Raw genomic sequence first — 19,761 nt, 5'->3', positions numbered from 1 at the left:
AAAGTAAAAAAACGAAACAAAAAAAAAAAAACCAACCCCAAAACCCTGAAGTCTCACAACATTTTTAAAAACTCACTTGCACAATGCACTTTAAAAAAAATAACTCAGGGTGCAAACATACATAAATGTGTGCAAGCTAGCCAATTTTTTCCCTACAGCTAAACCACAATTTAGCTATGAGGAAGAAGAGTATACCGTATATTCCACTTTGCTGCAGGTCCCCTGCAGTGGTCAGCCTTTAAAAGTTTCTTCCATTTTGCAAGATACTACTGTTTCTTGTGTTATTTTTCATTTTAATACAGGGTATATGGGTAAAAAATTTCAAAAACACCTATGCGATTTAGGAGCTTAAATTACATTTTCAATAGTAACTCAGACATTCAGAATCCTAAATCCCATTGACTTTCAGTGAGACTGATGCTTCTAAGTGCCTAAAGTCACTCTGCAAAAATAGGACTTAGGTGCTTTTGAAAATGTTGATCCTAAATCCAAACCCATAGAATCTTTCAGAAAGGAAGAGACCTTTTTAAGTGTAAATGACATATATCCAAGCCCAGCCAAAATGGTTTAGAAAGCAGTTTGATATGGCAAATCTTATAGTAAGAGAAGTTTTCAGGCCTCTTTGTCCTGGTACACATTTTTAACAGCTGTACTCAATTTCTGTTTAATCCCAGCAGCCCTACATGAATGCCAGGTAGCAATCCTTCTGCAGCTGTACTAGGCCTATTAACTGCGTCCAGCAATTGACTGTATGATTGGTCTACATTAGTCTACCAACAGTTATTTCCACTGAATGATGGAGCCACTCATGTTACAAAAATATATATAGTCATCATACCTGGAAGAAAAAGACCAGGCTTCCCTAAGGAATGATCCAATCTGAAAAGAAAACAGACAATCATTTTAGTTTGCCAGCAGCAGAATTATCAAACAACTTATTGTTTTCTGCTTGGAATAGTACACATGCATATTTTACATGCAAAAGAACAGTAGTTTTAAATCAACAGCAAGGCAAGTGAAAATGCTGGTCTTGCATGACTGGATTTACATACAGTCAGCAGTCTCGCCCTTTATACATTGCTATTTGTTGGAATAAAGCTGCATTGATACTGTGGTTTTCCAGAACACTGATATTTTACTTATTTCTTCTGTTTTCGTTTTATAGCTAAAGCAATTTAGACCTGTATTGCACCAAATCCAGTAACTATGAATATCCAGACAAGATGGCTTCTTAATAATATTCATAACTGTTCCCTGAATCACACAGAGACAGGGTGTTGGTTTTTTTAAATCATTTTATTTTGAAAAAGGTAGACCCTATCCTGCTCAGTAGGAATTTTGCCACAGGCCTCAGTGGGTGAAAGATCTGGTTCTGGTGTCCTCAGTAACTCATCAATGCACTACAAAGAAAAAAAACAAACCTATGCTGAAAGCCAGAAGTACATTTTTAAGGCAAAATTTCACATGATTGATTCAATAGTTGAAAAAGTATGTGACAGAAAAGTAAGCAAACAAGAGGAGTAATTGTGGGAGAGGAAAGGGGAAGAAGAGGAGATTCAGATAGACAGGCAAGCACAGGTGAAATAATGATTTCTCCCAACCATGGAGAGTCATAGAGAGGAGATAGAAAGGGAAGTCACTATTGGAAGAGTTTTTCTTTTGTGAGAACTGATCAGAAATGCTCACAACCTGCAATAAATTTCACACTATTGACCTCAATTTCTCTTCTTCCCTTTTGATTTTTTGGAGAGGATGTTGACTATGTACAAAAAAGGTTAAAAACTGACTAAGTCAAACCTTGCAGATATCATGATCCCAGCTTGCAATTTTTGACAATTACTGTTCATTAAGTACATGTCTCTTCTAAAGCCAGCCGGCACCAGAGAAATCAAATATTTGATTAGACAGACAGGGCATACCTTCTTTGAAGTTCTTTTATGCGAACCATCATATTAAGGTGTCCTTGAGAGTACTGTTCAATTACATCGCGTACATCATACGGTTTCCGAGCTTGCTGTGAAAGGAGTAATATGAGAGACTGTGTCATACCCCTTGTTTTACATCACTCATTTATATCAGTTGGACCATCAGTTTTCATCCTCTAGAGCTTTTTTTTGTTTTGCAAAGTTCTCTGTAATTACCGAAAAATATGTTATTCTTAGAAATTACAGAAGTGCATATTCAGCACAGGAACATGGCTGAGCGATACCCATTACTGTCAATAAGAGTCACACCTTTACACTGTCACATGTTGACAAAAATACTGGAGCGTCATAGTCCAGTTTAAGCACAGAATGCCACAGTATGTAATTTAATGAAGGTTACATGTGTGACTTTCCTCAGCTTATTACAGAACCATATAGATGTCATTCTGTCATTATTTCCAACAGTAAAGAGAAGCCCAATTCATAAAGCTTGGATCCAGATTCAAACTCTTCCAAACTTTGGGGATGATTAGTGACAGGGTTTTGGTCTAGATCATTGGTGCGATAGGAGCTTCCTCAAAGCTTGACTGTATTTAGATTTGGAGTTGGTTTGGGCCCATATCTACCCACACTTCCAGAGGCAAAAAGGAACAACGAAGATTAAAAATAGAAGTGAAGCTACAAAGGCAAAAAGGCTAAAACTACGGGGTTTCTCTGACTTTTCCTTTTTCTAAGCCTGAGTCCAGCTGCTGCTGCTAACTGCCAGTTGCTGGATATGGCTCGTGAGATAGAATTTAAAAATAAGCTTGGGTAATTTGCATAAAAGGATGCGATTATAAAAGGTGCAATATGGACAAATTAGGGGAGGAAAAAGCTGATCTGCTTTTGAAAATATAAGCATTTTCGGAGTCATCAGCCCAGTGGGAAATATGGGGCAAGATGTCTGCCTTTTGGCTTTGGATCAAGAACAAAAAGGTACACGGCAAATCTAGTAATTGAAAATAACTGAAAACAGCTCATTAGTCATCTTGTTGTCTGTTTCCACTCTGCCACAGCTTCAGCCAGAGCCATTAGCATGCACCATTGCACACATGCACAGAACACCTACAGTATGTGTTGGAGTCATGCTTGGAAGGCAGCCATATCGAAATTTCAAATAAAAAGCATGCAACTGGAGTGGAAACAAAGCCTGTAAAATGAAGAAGCAAAAGCTCTTAATGACAAAATATGCTTCTCGTGCTCTTCAGTCAGTAGTTACCTGTAGCATTGGTTTCAACAGGGCTTAGAGTTTTGTTGTTATGTGTAGGGGTATATGTGTGTGTGTGTGTATTTAAAGCTTTCAATTTATTGCCATACCACCCCCTCTCCCCCCTGGCTTTCTCAGCTACATTTGTAGTAGACGCTGACACATCACTATTTCTGGCCAGAAAAGCAGGCTATTGTCTTCCCCCAGAGAAACAGTGCCAATATCACTCTTTGGATTGACTGGCAGGGGTGCTTTGAGTGCATTTTGGCTAATTCTCTCTCTCTTCTTTTGGACACTCTCTATTTACAGATGATGCATGGCCCAGAGCCTAAATGTACTAAGTTTTTATTTTTAAATATGTGTTACCATGTGCATAATTAATTCTCCTCATTCCCAATAAAATTTCACTTCCCCTCCCTAAAACTCTCTTTATCCCTGCTACCAAATCATCAGCACTAAAGCCTTGTGTTGTAAAGTACTCTACATTGAATGCTGCCTGAGCCCAGTCTAAAGTTTGGAAAGAATCAAGATTAAAAAAAAAAATCCCTCTCCTTCTATTCTTTTTCTTCCATTTTTCCAGTAGCCCTCCTTAGACCTGAACATCTTATGCCCTTGCCAATTTCTGGAACAGCGTCCACAGACGTGCCTCAACTAAACACAATCCCTTCTCAAGTTATGATTGAAAAATACTACAATATACGGTACAACTAGGGGAAGGGTATAATGGAGACCCCCAGGAAAATTTGGCAAATTTGGCAAAACTCCCTGAGCCCAAGTAATCAGGGCCAGCCTTACGGGTGGGCGATGTGGTCAGGGTGGTGCTGTGCCCAAGAGGCAAGGAGTAGGGCAGGCCTGGGGTGCAAGGCCGCAGAAGGGAGTTCAGGGCAATGTGGGGAGGTAGTGTAGCTCGGGAGTGATGGGGTGGATGGATGGGGAGGCAGTGGGGCCAGGGCTGATGGGGGATGGGTGGAAGGCTGGGGGAGGCAGCGTGGCCCAGGGGCAATGCGGGGTAGGTAGGGAGGCGGCAGGGGAGCCAAAATACAAGTTTACCCAGGGCACCATTTTCCCTAAGGCTGGCCCTGCAAGTAATTCTCAGACTCCGCAATACTGGGCTTCTTTCTTCCTTAATTTATCCTTGGTCCAGACCATTTGGACTCAACATTCTAAATCCATCTCAAATTCAGTGTCTTTTGAGTAAAGACATTCAAGCACATCTGAAACTCAAGTCATCTGTATCTGAATTCCCCAAATCTATCTCCAACTCTGGTCTACCTTAGCCTATGTTTTGTATCCATAAGTCATCTGAATATTGATTTCCCAAACTCATCTAATACACAAAGACTTCTAAGCTAGGATATCTTTAAAAAAAGTTACAAACTCAGGTCCTTTGGTTCTGAACATGGCAATCTCATCTCACATTTCTGACCCTTGTGATTACATTTGATCTTAGCTCAAAAAGCCGAGAAGCTTAGGGCTTAAGTCAAACCTGCTTGAAACCTAGTCTCTCCATACTCCATATTCTCTCTTTTATTTTTTTATATCACCTCAAAAATCATATGAAAAGTATTAATTAATGGATTGTGTGGGAAATTTGTAGCCAGATTTTTAGAAGTAATTAGCCTCCACATATTTTATTGAACTTCGTGGGCGCTGGAAGTACTCAGCGCCTTTGAAAATCAGGTCACGAGTTACTACAAGAAGAATATCATAATTAAATTAATATTAAAAGTGCTATTGTAATGGGAAATTAGGGAATTAGACCTTAGGCAGGTGAATGAAAAAGAGTTCCCAAAGTGACAAGCGATTTTGGGTGCTTCAAATTTTGGATGAATAACTTGAGAGTCCTTAAAGAAAGTGAATGTTCAGAGAGTGGACGCTCAGTACTTTCTGAAAATCAGGCCCCTTTAAGATGTCTTAAGTTGGGCATTCAAAACCATTAGTCATTTTGGAAAATCTTGATCGTGATTTTGAAAGCAACATTGTATTATATACTACTAAAACAATTAAATCTATTTTGTTGCACTCAAACTATTCTCCAGTCTTTTTTTCAGACGTTTACTAGATGATCATCACATAAAATTCATATACAACTGCATTGTAGCAGGACCCTCTATGTAGTCTTTTCTGTTTGTTAAACAATACACATGAGCATATTGATAGTTTTATAAGGATAGTTTCAAAAGGAAAAACCTGATAATTTTTAAACTACTCTAGAAATTAAAGGTGCAACAAAAAAAGATGAGTGAAAAAGAATGATGGGGCTGATTCTAGAAATGCTGAAGTGTTCTGGAGCACTACACTGATGTTAACTAGGAGTTCTGTACAATTGTGAAATTTGCCCCTATGTAGAAGGCAAGCATGAGGCCTAGTGTTTAAGTACATAGGCCTTTTCCCAGCCTTCTGCTAAAGGGCCAATTGCACCCACTGAGCATTTTCAAAGTCCAACCCATTGTCCCCCCCCTTGCTTATCTTTCTCATTTGTCCCCCTTGTTAATATTGCTGCTTACCTGAAATTTTCTTCTGGCTACAAAATATTGCATTCTCCTTATGACTTTGACAGCTATTCGGTGTGCTTCAGTTAACCTGCCGAATAAAACACACAAAAAGAAAAAAAAAAACAAAAAAAACAGAAGATGACTGTAAGCAATGAACTACAACATGTCCTAATACTTTTCTACAATGCAAATTTATAACACAATATATTTAGCACATATGCCTCTTTTGTTCCATTGCCTTGCCTTCTTCTATAGTTCTGGCTCTAAGTAAAATAAATTGATAAGAGAGACAGTAGAAGCAGGTGTACAAAGATAAAATGTGTGGGGGATTAGACAGGATTACTGTCATTGCATATAACTGGCATCAGTTCGAAGAATGTGAAATGTTTTTAGAACCATGACCACATTCCTTATTTTGCTTTTATTGAATGGTTGCCCATGAGCTCCAGAGCATGGAAATTAAGTCCTTTGAAAAGTGCTTTGATTCTTCGGAGGAGGGGGGCAGGAGGAGAGAACAACAAACCACAAGATTTGAAACAAGCCTAACACAACACACATACATATATTACATACTATGTGTGTGTGTATCTGTATGAACAGATACATAGACACCCCCCCACACTCATATATAACAGTTACACACATATATCAATATCATATCACACACAATATATTTAGCAAATATCATCCTCCCAATCATTCAAAATTGGTGAGATGAGCAAAGTTGTATTTATCCTCCCAAGCTGGCGACACTGCTCAGAGGGCAATACTCTATGTTGACATCATCACTGACATCTGATGACAGCCTTGAAAAGGCCAGCCAGCATGGTGACTGGATCCGCCAAGTATCCTGAAAGCAGAGCCAACTGCCTCTCCCCTACCGTCACTCATTGGGGAAAGGAGCCGGCAGGCGGCCCTGGTTTCTCCTGCTCTGAGGTGCCCCTTTCAGAGTGAAGGCCTTAAAGACGTAATGATTTCAGTGCATTACAAACAAAATAGTGCCCATACCAAAGCAGCACTTTAAAATTGTTCTTTGATTAAATCATTCCTGTTGATTTGGCAATGTACCACAATCTGAGGAATATATTTTTTTAAACCTCATGGAAATATTTTACTGTTATTTCTATCTAAGCAAGTCACTATTTGCAGTTTAAAAATATATATTTATGCACAGAGTGTCTGTATGAAATGTGTATATATACACAATACAACCCCCTCCCCAGCAAATTGTATAGACATAAACACACAGAGAGAGCATTGCAGAGTCAAAAAATTAAGCAAGTGAGCTGGATTCCAAAACTTCTTGTGTGTCATCAACAGAATTGTTATGTTCCAATCATTACACTTCCAATCATTAAACAAGTGCCACTGGCAGCTTACTAGTAGTTTGGCCTATAGGACCTTTATTATGACAAAAGGAAAGCACCGAGCTTGGCTCACAGAGCTCCAGCTAAGATTGTATGGCTTGTGATTAAGAGGGAAATGTCTTTTTGTCTGTAAACTAAGTACATTTGATACAGAAATCGTCGACAGTTACTAAACACAATGCAATTTTAAAAAGAGTAGCACCCCAGAACCCTAAACATTATCTACAGGTAATGAGAGCCTGAAACAAACATCTAGATCTGGATATCCTGATATCTGTATGCACCTATAGGCAGGGCCGTCCCTAGCCAATTTGGTGCCCTACGCAGCCCCCCAGGCTGTGTGGGGCTCCAGGCCTCCGGGGGGGGGGGAGACTGGCCCCAAGCCTCTGCGGGGGGAGGGGCTGGAGGGCAGGGGGGAAAGCCCCCCCCAGCCCCAGGCCGCTCCGCTCCCCTGGCTCCCAGCCTTGGGGGGCTAGGGGGAACTGCCCCCAGCACTTGCTGGTGGCGCAGCTGAGAGCCTGGGGAGAGGAGCAGGCTGGAGCCAGGTTGCTCCACTTACCACATGGTGAGTGCAGGCCTGACCCCTGCAGAAGTCCTCAGTGGAGTGGGGGCGGGGCTGGAGCAGCACGCAGCTGCGCAGGGCACCAGGAAATGTGGTGCCCCAAATTTCCTGGTACCCTACGCAGCTGCGTACTTTGCATATGGGTAGGGACGGCCCTGCCTAGAGGGTTCATTTAGTGCAATACAAGGAAATGGGTTCTGCAAGGCAAAACCAGCTCCAAACAGATACAGCCAATAGAAAATAGACATGGGTGAAGTCCTTTAAGTCCAATCCTCCCCTGTCGGCAAAGATCTGTTCCCTACAATACATTCTCTAGTGCACTGTCAAGTTCTAAATGTCTCAAGTGATCAAGTTGCCCTTTGGAGGCTATTACACAATTTAACAGGCCCCACTACTAGAAAAGGGTATTTATTTATGAAATAAAGTAAGAGAAACACCAGATTTTAATACAAAGACATTCAGTGTGGGATTTTCAAAAGGACTCAGTATTGACCAGACTCTGCTCCTAATGGTAAAACTCCTACGGACTTCACTGGGAGCACGATGGAGCTGAGTGCTTTTGAAAATCCCATCCATATCTGGAGAGCAAATTATTGCTCATATTTAATGATCCCTAGCTGTGAAACAGAAGCACAAACCTATGAAATTCTATTTTAGTGGGAAAAAAACTACAGCATGAAGAGGTGCACATCCAGAGCTGAGATATGTATGTTATCTGAATTACCCCAATAAATCCATAGACACATACTGTCTCCTGAAGATACACATTTAACTGCTACACCCTAGTGGTGAGTGATATTCTGTTCTTAAAAATCATGTTACCCTTGAATGCTGGGTAACCACACTCAACATTGATTTTGAATAGAAAAACATCTATTGTGGGGTTAGATGATGCAGATGGATCTAAATTGCAGTGCAAGTCATATACCGTACAGTTTTGTAAGGAAACAGGCCCAATGGTGCCAGAACCAGAGGGAGGGGAGCAGGGAACCATGCCCTTCCCCACTTTTTAACATGGACATAGTTTGGGGGACAGGAGGTGGTGTTGCTCCCCAAACTGCAAGCCTTGTGCAAGTGCGGAGTGCCCCCCCAAACTGCACCCTTGCCCACTGGCCCCCAAATTATGCCCAAGTTAAAAAGCGGTCCCATGGCCTTCCCAGTTCCGGCACCAGTGGCCCCCCTCTTCTACAAAGGTTCCCGTGCCCTTGAACAGGACCGTCTACAAAGTTATGAATGCCCAAGCTTTGATCACTTTGAGTCACAGTCTAAAATGTGTTTTGCAGTTAGGACTAAGTTGTGGCTATTAGGCACTGCAAAGGGGATGACGCAGAGCCTGGCATACAGGTCTTCTTAACTGTTTCTTCTCCGTCCCCCAGTGGTGCACCTGAACTGCTTCTTGTACTGTCCCCACCCTGCACTTGCATATGCACACACCTGCGCATGCATACACACACAGGCAAAGGACAATCTGGTCTTTCACTTAATATTTTGATATGTAAATTACTTGGCCTTAATATAGCCTTCTGCACAAATCTGTAATGACAGACTCATTTCTGTAAACATTATGCGTGTGTAAAGTACCTTTCACCCAAGGATCTCAGAGGCACTCCACAATACAAAACATTAATTAACCTCTTAACCCCTTTCTCTAAGCATTGTTATTATTATCCCTATTTAGATTGAGACACAGAGTTTATGTCTGTTATCCAAATGTACTGTGAGTTAGTGGCAGATCTAAGAACAGAACGCCGGAGTCCTGATTCCCAGTCCTCCGCTTTAAGCTCTAATTCAGGAAAGCATTTAAGCAGGTGCTCGAGTCCCACTGACTTGTTAAGCACATGCTTAAATATTCTCCTGAATAAGGATGCTTTCCTGTAACAAGGCTTTAAATGATCATATGACACACCTTTCATAATCGAGATTTACTTTTAATTAAATTCCTTTATATTTCTTTGTGTTATTTATTCTTGTAATTGTAGCCTTTTTCAGTTAAGGTTTTTTATTTAATATTGTGAATAGTTCTGAAAAAAGCAGCTGTGGGTTACTGTCTAAGAAGAGAACTTTACGGTTTTTTAAAAAGGAATTTTATGTCAGGGATCACTGATGAAACTGGGTCCCAAATGTGTCACGTGTAGTCAATTCATACACTAAAAATAATTATTTGGGGCAATCAAAACTAGATCTGTACTGATTTTTTTCAGTATTCGTTTTCAATTTTTCTATAAAAAAAACACTCAGACCAGAGTAAATACCTTTATGTATATATGGTATGAATAGATATAGGAATGTATACCTAAAGGTATGAATATATATATATTATGTATATATAGGTATACATTCCTATACCTATTCATACATCCTGGGTGAACCCCATAGTGATAATGCTTCAGGGATGACAAGGAAGCTGTGATCACGCCCAGAAACTCATTCATCCAGCTTCTTAACATTAAATGTAAAAAAGAAACACTCAATAGCCCCATCATTAATGCAAACTTAAGCATCAACAGCAAAATTAATATTTACACATTGTACATCCTGTAAACTTTATAGTATGCAATTTATGATAAAAATCGAGCCAGTTGAGGAACTTCATGGTTGTCACTGTGCTGGACACCTTAGAAACTCAGAGGGGCCAAGTGACAGCAGGGAAAAAATCAATCCAAGTCACAGGACATGAGCACTTGAGCTAAATAAGAATAAAAATCTGTGTTAACTCTCAGCATTATAGTGCCTATGAAACTGTTGAGAAGTTCTGATTCTATCCAGCAGAGAGCAATGACATACATGCAGAGGCTACTGAGCATACTATGAAGTTGTTTTGTAATTTCCTCGGACATTTTTATGTGCAAAACCAAGCAAAAGAAACAGTCCATATTAAGTACAATGTCCAGGCTGAGTCAAGTTTTGAAGTCGTTATTTTTGCAAGAGTCCCATTCAAAAGAGTGTGGTTAGAATTTTATCATCAGGCAAAAGTGTATTTTTTCACTCTCTCGAACTCAGAAACAGCTGAAGGATATTGTTGAAGCCTTCCCCAAAACATTTGCATTTTGGCGTAGAACAACAAAGGAAAATTTCAGTCCAAGTGGTGACAGTACTGGAAAGTTATGAGCACATAAAAACAAGAGCCAATAATGGAAACTTTTTTCATCTTTAACTATAATGGGTACTACCTCTGCTGCAGTAATATAGACTTGGATCTATAAATAGACCCTGACATCATCTTTAGGTATGTCCTTGAGACAGGCCCAAAGCCTCGGGCTAATTTGCACAATAGTGAGCGTCCCTTACCTCTTTGCAAATTGGCTCCTTCACAAGCTAACCAGTTTGAAGGACAGTCATACCTATTGTGTGAGGGTGGTGAGGGGGGGACTCTCATAGATCCAAGAGCCTCTCTCCCCCTAGGCATTGCCTGTGGAGCTGCTAGCACATAGGTGCCGTGGGTTGGGGAAAGAGAGAAGCGGGATGGGGGAGAAACAGGTCTTTATTTTATGAGCAAACCGTTCTGCAAAATGTTGATGTTGAGTGGCTGTGCCCTCTTGCCAACAACTAATCTGGTGGATAAGGGGCAAAGGGCCCCCTCTTTACTGGCTGACATAGTTTTCCCCTCCTTAGGATTTGAATACATCTGTGTGGCTACAGAGCCTGGCTGGACCGCACAGCTGTTGGAGGCACCATGGCCCCATGTTTGGGTCCTTAACATGTGGCACAGAGAGTATTATGAAAAGTTGCTACTTTTAAGTTAGAAAACTTGGACACATTAAAAAATTTTAAATAAAGAAAGGAAGTAGCCCAAGTCAAAGCAGCTGAACATTTTCAATTTAAAAATTTAAACCAATGGGGAAAGAGGTAGATAATCCAATCCAAAACTCCTCTGGAAACTATTCATGAACTTTTTTTTTTTTTTTTTTAAAATACCACTTGGTTAAAAATATAGCTTAGCCAGCTCAAGCTCCCTTCTTTCATAGTTTACATCCAGTCTGATAACTTTCAGCCTGATGTGCATTGAAACAGCCAAGTAATATTTTTAGGTGGAAAAGAGGGTTTATAGTAGACCTGGGAAGGACCATAAACGAGAGAAGTACGAGAGAAGTATTCCTTTCTAATGCTGAAGCACAACAGGAGTCTCAAAAGCACTACTGGCTATTGATTTCCCTGTGTATGCACCTTTCAATCCGGAAGGTTTTTATCCTTAGCAGTCACTTAAAATGGAGAAATAAAGGAAGGGTTTTATCCAGGATGTCCTGTTTTTATGGCTGCAGATAGCGAAATATACATTCCACAGTGATTTTCCTGCAGTTTATTCAGGTGTCGTGAATTAAAGGAGCTATTTAGTGTAACCTACTGCTTTGATCAAGTACTGTGGCAAATAAAGGCCACTTCATCTAGGTTAATTACAGCTCTCTGACCCAATTTGCAAAACTAGTTTGAGGATACACACTTACAGTACCATATTTACTCAGATTACTGCAGAGATTAATTCATTTCTTACATATGGCTGCTTAACAGCAAATATGAAAAAAAAATCATGCTAGCTCTGTCTTTATACTGGGTCTTTGAATAACGCCATAATTCCTGCCTGTAGCGACATATGATATCTTTTCTGGGGTGTTTCACCTGACTTCATTTTTTTAAATCAGCACAAACATAGACTAGGTCAGGGATTACAACTGAAAAATAAAGGAGTATTTTGAACTCCTCATTCCTATATTTGCCTTTTTGTTCTCCTACCATGTTTTACCAAAAGTATCTACTTTCATTTGCTGTAGCTGTGAAAGGGCTTTGAATCTCAAATCATTGCTGTAATTTTCCCTCACATATACAACTGCCAAATACAGATGAATATTTTAGCAGCTAAAACAGAAGGGAGGCCTTGGATGAGATTAATGTCAAAAGTATGATCAGAAACAAAACAAAGCAAAAGGAAAACTTCAGACTCATAGGGCTCAACTCTGCCTTCAGCTGTGAGAAGCATGGGGCTCTTGTTAACTTCAGAGTGAAGATCTTCCATTAAGCTTCAACTGACTCCCATTAACTGAGCCTAGAATTTAGCACAGCTAAACCAATACCCCTATACAGACATGAAATTTGTAACAGGAGTTCCCACTCTTTGGATAATACTCAAAATATCTGAATTAAAAAATAATGTAAATAATGTGGGATGATGCAAACTATAGCCTCAAAGTTGCAAGTTTGACAACTTTGCAAACTTGCTGTAGAGACAGTGTGGGGTCCAATCACATGGAGTCACTTTCAGGATCAGGATCTTTAACAGGTAGCTGGGGGTGGGCAGCAATATCATTACAAGATTAGGAATAGAAAAAAAGAAAACTGTTTCTTTATTGGTGGGGAGAGATGTTTAAATAACTGGAAAAATAAAAATGTCAAAAAAAGAAAATGGGTCTTATCCTAAAAATAAATAATAAAAAAAAATGTTGGTTTCAGGTTGGCTGAGCCAGACATTTCACGCTTTGTTTACAGCTCAGACAGAACACAAGGTCTGTGTTGATCCTGGATATTTTTATCTACCAAGATCAGAGAAAGCCAAAACTAGAACCTTACAGGTGAACCCCTTCAAATGTCAGTCTGTGGTTCTGGTCCCAGAGCTCATTCAACGCTAGAAGTAGCCTATCTTTCAATGTGACTGCAACTTCTTGAAAAAAAAAAGTCAGTCTTGTAGCATTTCATTTAAACCTCCTGAAAACATCATGATCACCTGATTAGAGGGCCTATAAAGGCAGCAAGGGAGCCAGCCAGTGGAACAGGAGCCAGCAAACAGAGCTGAAATCAGGAGCATTCGAGTGGGAGTTTATAAGGGGAACTTGGGAGAGGAAGTGTGTGGCGTTCTACTTCTGTTTTGGTGTTTGGTTGGTTGGTTTGTTTTTGTTTTGTTTTTTTTCCTTGACAGGAGCTTAGGCAGGAAGGCTATGACAGACACAGAGACAGCAGTGGTAGTGACCCAGTGAATGGAAGAGACAATGAAGATGACCAGATGTGAAAGCTGCGGGATGTACATGATCCTGGAGCAGGTACCCAAAAAGAGCTTTGTTTGTATGGATTGCCTCCTGATAGAGCTGATGGAAGAGAAGATCCAAGGTTTGGAGATGCAGGTGGAAACTATCATTGAGTTTTGAAAGGTATTTAAGCAGATGATGGAGGGAAAACAAGAGGAGGTGGAAGGAAAAACTCAAGACTCTCAGATGCAAGCTGGACTGGGGACTGTGAGGGGAGACTGCCAGGTGAGGAAAGTGGCCAGTGGAAGCATGTGACTATGAGAACCAAGCAGATGAAAAGACCGGCTAGCAAAGGAGAAACAGAGTTCAGGTTTTCTGAGTTGGAAAATGAAGAAGGGGCACAGCAGGCAGTAACAGAAGATGGGAGGGCAAAGGAGAAGAGAAAAGTAGCTAGTCCCCCAAGAAGAGGGGAAGAGTCAATGTAGATACCCAGAGTGCAGAGGCCCAGGAGGATACAGGTTGACTTACAGAAGATTGCAAGGGAGAACAAAAGACAAGACAGAAAGAACAGGAGGAAGGCCAGAGAATTGCACGAACACCAGGAACAGGCCAGTCTCAGTGACTGGCGACTCCCTACTAAGAAGAACAGACTTGCCTGTCACCAGAGCTGATCAGGAGAACAGAAGGGTGTGCTGTCTGCCAGGAGCTAAGACACAGGATGTGGACCTGAGGCTGAAGAGAATCCTAATGGGAGCAGAAAAAAATCCATTGATTGTTCTTCACATAAGAAAAAATGATACTGCCAAATTCTTCCTAGAATACATCAAGGGAGACTATGCCAGGTTAGGGAGGTTGCTTAAAAAATTTGAGGCTCAGGTGATCGTCAGTGGGATTCTACCCTTCCCTAGAGAAGGAGAATAAAGGCGAGACAAGATCATGATGATCAACAGATGGCTCGGGCAGTGGTGCTATAAGGAGAGCTTTGGGATGTTCAACCACAGGGACAGAGGACTGTTCTCATGGGATGGACTCAACCCGAGCAGGAGGAAAACAGACTTCTGGGATGGAGGTTGGCACAACTGACTAAAAGAGCTTTAAACTAGGAATCTGGGGAAGACAATTGGTAGATGCTCATGTAATCTCCGTGCCTGATTCTAATATCGACTGTGAGGAAAATCAAATAAGAGAGATAGCAATGAAGAAAGAAAGCACAAGGGGTAGAGAATGGACATTAAGAGGAAAGATAGTGCCAATACCAAAGACGCTAACAGTCAGGTAGGCGATAATGGCAGTAGAGTGATTGTACCCAATTAGGTGAGGAATCTTGGCAAAGCCAAGCAAAAACAACTAATATCTCTATGTCAATGCAAGGAGACTGAGAAACAAACTGGAGGAACTAGAACTACTGATGAAGGAAGTTAAACTAGGTATTACCGAGATAACATAAACATGGTAGATAAAAGTCATGACTGGAGTACAGGTATTGAAAGGTATGTGCTGTACAGGAAAGAGAGAAATAAAGGAAATGTGTGGAGTAGCATTGTATATTAATGATGAGGTAGACTATGAAGAAATTAAAATTGATGGAACAGATAAAATAGACTGAGTAAAACCATTTTGGGGAAGAAAGTTACTGGAGGGTCCCCTGGGATAGTGTTTGGGGTATGCTACAGACCCCCAGGACCTGTTGTGGATATGGATAGAGACCTTTTTAATGAAATAAATACTAGTGGGAATTGTGTGATTATGGGAGACTTTAACTTCCCAGATGTAGATTGGAGGACAAGTGCTAGCAATAATAGTAGGGCCCAGATTTTCCTACATGTAATAGCTGACAGATTTATCCACCAAATAGTCTCAACCAACAAAAGGTCACACCATTTTAGATTTGGTATTGGAGACTAGTGAGCACTGATTGTTAGGAGACATCCTGGATTCTAGTGATCATGAGCTAATTCAGTTTAAACTAAATGGAGGGATAAACAAAAACAGATCTGCAACTAGGGTCCCTGATTTCAAAAGAGAAATCTTTAAAAAAATTAAAGGGATGGAGTTAGGGAGGTGGACTGGACTGAAGAACTCAAGGACGTTAGTATAGAGGAGGCTTGGAATTATTTTAAATCAAAATTGCAGAACCTATTTGAAGCCTGCATCCAAGCAAAGGGGAAAACAATCATAGGGAAGGGATGTAGACCAAGCTGGATGACCAGGCATCTCAAACAGGTGATTAAGAGAAAGCAGAAAGCCTACAAGGAATGGAAGATAAAACAGATCAGCAAGAAAAGCTAGCTTTTGGAGGTCAGAAAGTGTATCGATAAAGTAAAAACTGCCAAAAGCCAAGCAGAGTTGGACTTTGCAAAGGGAATGAAAACCAATAGTAAAAGGTTCTATAGCCATATAAATAAATAAATACATAAAAAAAACATGGAAAGAAGAAGTGGGACCGCTAAGAAGCACTGAGGATGGGGTAGAGATTAGAGATAATCTAGGCATGGCCCAACACCTAAACAAATATTTTACCTCAGTTTTTAATAAGGCTAATGAGGATCTTAGGACAGCGGCAGGCTGACTAATGGGAATGAAGATATGGAAGCAGAAATTACCACATCCAAGGTGGAAGTCAAATTTAAACAGTTTAATGGGACTAAATTGGGACTCCTGGATAATCTTGATCCAAGAATATTAAAAGACCTGGCACATGAAATTGCAAGCTCAATAGCAAGGATTTGTAATGAATCTGTAAACTCGGGAGTGGACTGGAGAATGGCTAATATAGTACTTGTTTTTAAGAGAAGAAAAAAAGTGATCCAGGAAACTACAGGCCTGTTAATTTGACCTCACTTGTATGAAAGGTCTTGGAAGAACTTTTGAAAGAAAAAGTAGTTAAGGACATAGAGGTAAATGGTAATTGGGATAAAATACAACATGGTTTTACAAAAGGTAGATCGTGCCAGACCAACTTGATCTCCTCCTTTGAGAAGATAACTGATTTTTTAGACAAAGGAAATGCAGTAGATCTAATCTACCTGGATTTCAGTAAGGCATTTGATACAGTTCCACATGGGAAATTATTAGTTAAATTGGAAAAGATGGGGATTAATATGAGAACTGAAAGATGGATAAGGAACTGGTTAATGGGGAGACTACAAAGGATCGCACTGAACAGTGAACTGTCAGGCTGGAGGGAGGTTACTAGTGGAGTTCCTCTGGGACTGGTCTTGGGACCAGTATTATTTAAAATTTTTATTAATGACCTTGACATAAAAAGTGGGAGTGTGTTTAATAAAATTTGCAGATGACACAAAGTTTGCAGGTATTGCCAATACGGAGGGAGGACTGGAATATCTTAGAAGACGATCTGGATGAACTTGAAAACTGGAGTAATAGAAATGGCATGAAATTCAATAGTTCAAAATGTAAGTTCATGCACTTAGATACTAACAAGAATTCTTGCTATAAATTGGGGATTTATCAGTTGGAAGCAACAGAAGAAGAGAAAGACATGGGTGTATTGGTTGATCGCAGAATGAGTATGAGCTGCCAATGTGATTCAGCTGTTAAAAAAGCGAATGCAGTCATTGGAAGCATCAGGCAAGGTATTTCCAGTATAGACAGGGAAGTATTTGTACCATTGTACAATACACTGGTGAGACCTCATTTGGAATATTGCATGCAATTCTGGTCTCCCATGTTTAAGAAAGATGAATTCAAACTGGAACAGGTGCAGAGATGGGCTACTAGGATGATCCACAGAATAGAAAACCTACCTTATAAGAGGAGACTCAAAGAGCTTGGCTTGTTTAGCTTAACCAAATGAAAGACGAAGGGAGATATGATTGCTGTCCATAAATACATCACAGGGATAAATAGCAGGGAGGGGGAAGAATTATTTAAGTTAAGCACCAATGTTAACACAAGCACAAATGAATTTAACCTGGCCATCAATATGTTTAGACTTGAAATTAGATGAAGGTTTCTAACCATCAGAAGAGTGAAGTCCTGGAACAACCTTCCAAGGGGAATATTGGCAGTAAAAACCCTAATTGGCTTCAAGACTGAGCTTGATAAGTTTATGGAGGGAATGGTATGAAGAGACTGCCTACAATAGTAGGTAGCCAATTTGTGACTGCTAGTAGCAAATATCTTTAATGGCCGTTAATAGAATGCTAGCTGGGGAGGGCTCTGAGTTACTACAGAGAATTCTTTCCCATGTGTCTGGCTGGTGGGTGTCGCCCACATGCTCAGGGTCTAACTGATCACCATACCTGTGGTCAGGAAGGAATCCCCCCCTCCCCCAACCCCGAGTCAGATTAATGGAGACCTTGCGGGGTTTTCACCTTCCTCTACAGCATAGGGCACAGGTCATTTGCAGGTTTAAACTAGTGTAAATGGTGTACATTTCTCTGTAACTTAAATCATGATGTGAGAACTTCAGTAACTCAGTCAGAAGTCATGGGTCTATTACAGGTGTGGGTGGGTCAGGTTCTGTGCCCTGTAACATGCAAGAGGTCAGACTAAATGATAATGATGGTCTCTTCTGGCCTTAAAGTCTATGAGCAGAAACCTCAAGAGGACAGCTTGAAAATTCTGGTGCAGTCCAAATGAAATGCAATCCCTAGTCATGACTCAGACACCAACATAACTGATCCCTAGTCTAAACCAATTCTGATACGAATACCTCTTCTTCAGGTCATGCATAAATCAAAATGTGATGAAATATCATGGCAACCTCTCAGAATGTAGTGCTGGATGCAACCTGTATGCTTTCCTACCCAGTGCTTCACCTATATATGCTGACAGTCTTGATTTAGGCAGGATTGTCCCAGGTTTTTTTCCCAACGGCATCCTGAGCTACAATCCCAGCCAAAATCTCAAGAAGTGTGGCAGCTATGGTGCTTGTTGAAGGCTTCACTGATGGCCCTCCATTACTAGGGTCCTCTATGTAGAGACTGGTGGCTAGTTGGGAGTTGTTACTCCCACCCAATGCCCCAGATGTTACTTTGTTGTGAGTTCTTTCCAGTGAATACATGGAATATAATGGATGACGTTCAGCTCATTAGCGCTACCTACCTCCTCTCTACACTGAACAGCACCTGGGTGAGTGATGGAGAGTGAGAAAGGAAGCAGATTCCCTGCAGCAGTAGTTCCAGGAACATGGACAGAGAACAAACCGGGGACAGAGGCAGGGAATTAATTGTGAAGAGAAAATCTTTTGGAGGAGGAAGGATGGAGACAATCATTTATGGGGGAAATTGGGCAGATAGTCCATTGGCAGAGGGAAACAATGATAGGGGACAGAAAGTGAGGGAGATGACCCTGAAGTTGCCCATGAGCACAGTGGAAGGGGCAGCAAACTACGGAGCCTCTCCCAAGAAAATAACTGAAGGCAGATGGAGTTTATTGGTTGAGGAGGATTGTGTGGGGAAGATGGCATCTGAACTTCTGGATGTTTATGTGATTCCCAAATCTTTTAAAAGAACAGGAGTACTTGTGGCACCTTAGAGACTAACACATTTTTTGAGCATAAGCTACTGATTTAAGACATTAGTTTATTAGTATTTCAACAATATCACAAAAGTGTATTTATTGGGGAAGGAGAAGGGATGTTCAGATTTGGTCCCCTAGTAATTAAGAAGCATATGTAAAGAGGTAATCTCAATTCACCACCAAACATGCATACAATTCACCTGCAGCTGGGCACCAACCAGCCACAGAACAACAATTTATCTGAGGAATTGTCCCTGGTAACAAAAATAAAAGTTGGCTATTTTGGCTGTGTCTTGCCCCGTGGTTTTGTTTTCTTTCATTCTGTTTCTTTCATCCCTTCCTACACTATCAGAGCAAACAAGATGATTTCATAGGGGTATCTTTTCCCTGGGAAACTAGAATTAAAGTGAGATTTTTTTTCCCCCTCTGAAGTGAGCAAACTGCTTCTGGACACTGCTGAGAGAGGAACAACTACTACCATAACTGGCTGAATTACAGAAGTCACATAAATTATTCTAAATCTGGCCACTAGTTGGGTTAGTGGAATCCTCTGACGTCATTGGCTTCAATAATTTCCCCTAACCTTATCCTCTGAATTCATGTGATGCTCACTTCCTTGAATCCCTGGCAGCCAAACAGATTCTGATCAATATTCACAAATTTTTGCCCCATCAGTTAAGACTGACATTGATCCTATCTGGGCAAATTTATTATTCGATTCACTTATC

At 40.6% G+C, this 19,761-nt stretch overlaps 1 protein-coding gene across 1 annotated transcript in view; it reads right to left on the bottom strand.

Moving 5' to 3' along the window:
• Window positions 1-806: 806 nt before the first annotated feature.
• LOC144271558 (potassium voltage-gated channel subfamily KQT member 1-like) overlaps window positions 807-19,761 on the bottom strand; it is a 449,329-nt gene continuing 430,374 nt past the window's right edge. Inside the window, exons 16-18 of the mRNA XM_077829000.1 lie at window positions 5,679-5,754; window positions 1,920-2,014; window positions 807-879 (exon numbers count right to left, since the gene is read on the bottom strand). Of these exons, the coding sequence (XP_077685126.1) occupies window positions 807-879; window positions 1,920-2,014; window positions 5,679-5,754 (244 nt within the window). The remainder of the gene's footprint in view (window positions 880-1,919; window positions 2,015-5,678; window positions 5,755-19,761) is intronic.

This window comes from Eretmochelys imbricata, chromosome 1, assembly GCF_965152235.1.
Source record: "Eretmochelys imbricata isolate rEreImb1 chromosome 1, rEreImb1.hap1, whole genome shotgun sequence".
In the NCBI taxonomy this organism is placed as follows: Eukaryota; Metazoa; Chordata; order Testudines; family Cheloniidae; genus Eretmochelys; species Eretmochelys imbricata.
Note: the sequence above shows the minus strand (reverse complement) of the source record. Positions and strands in the feature narration are given on the sequence as shown.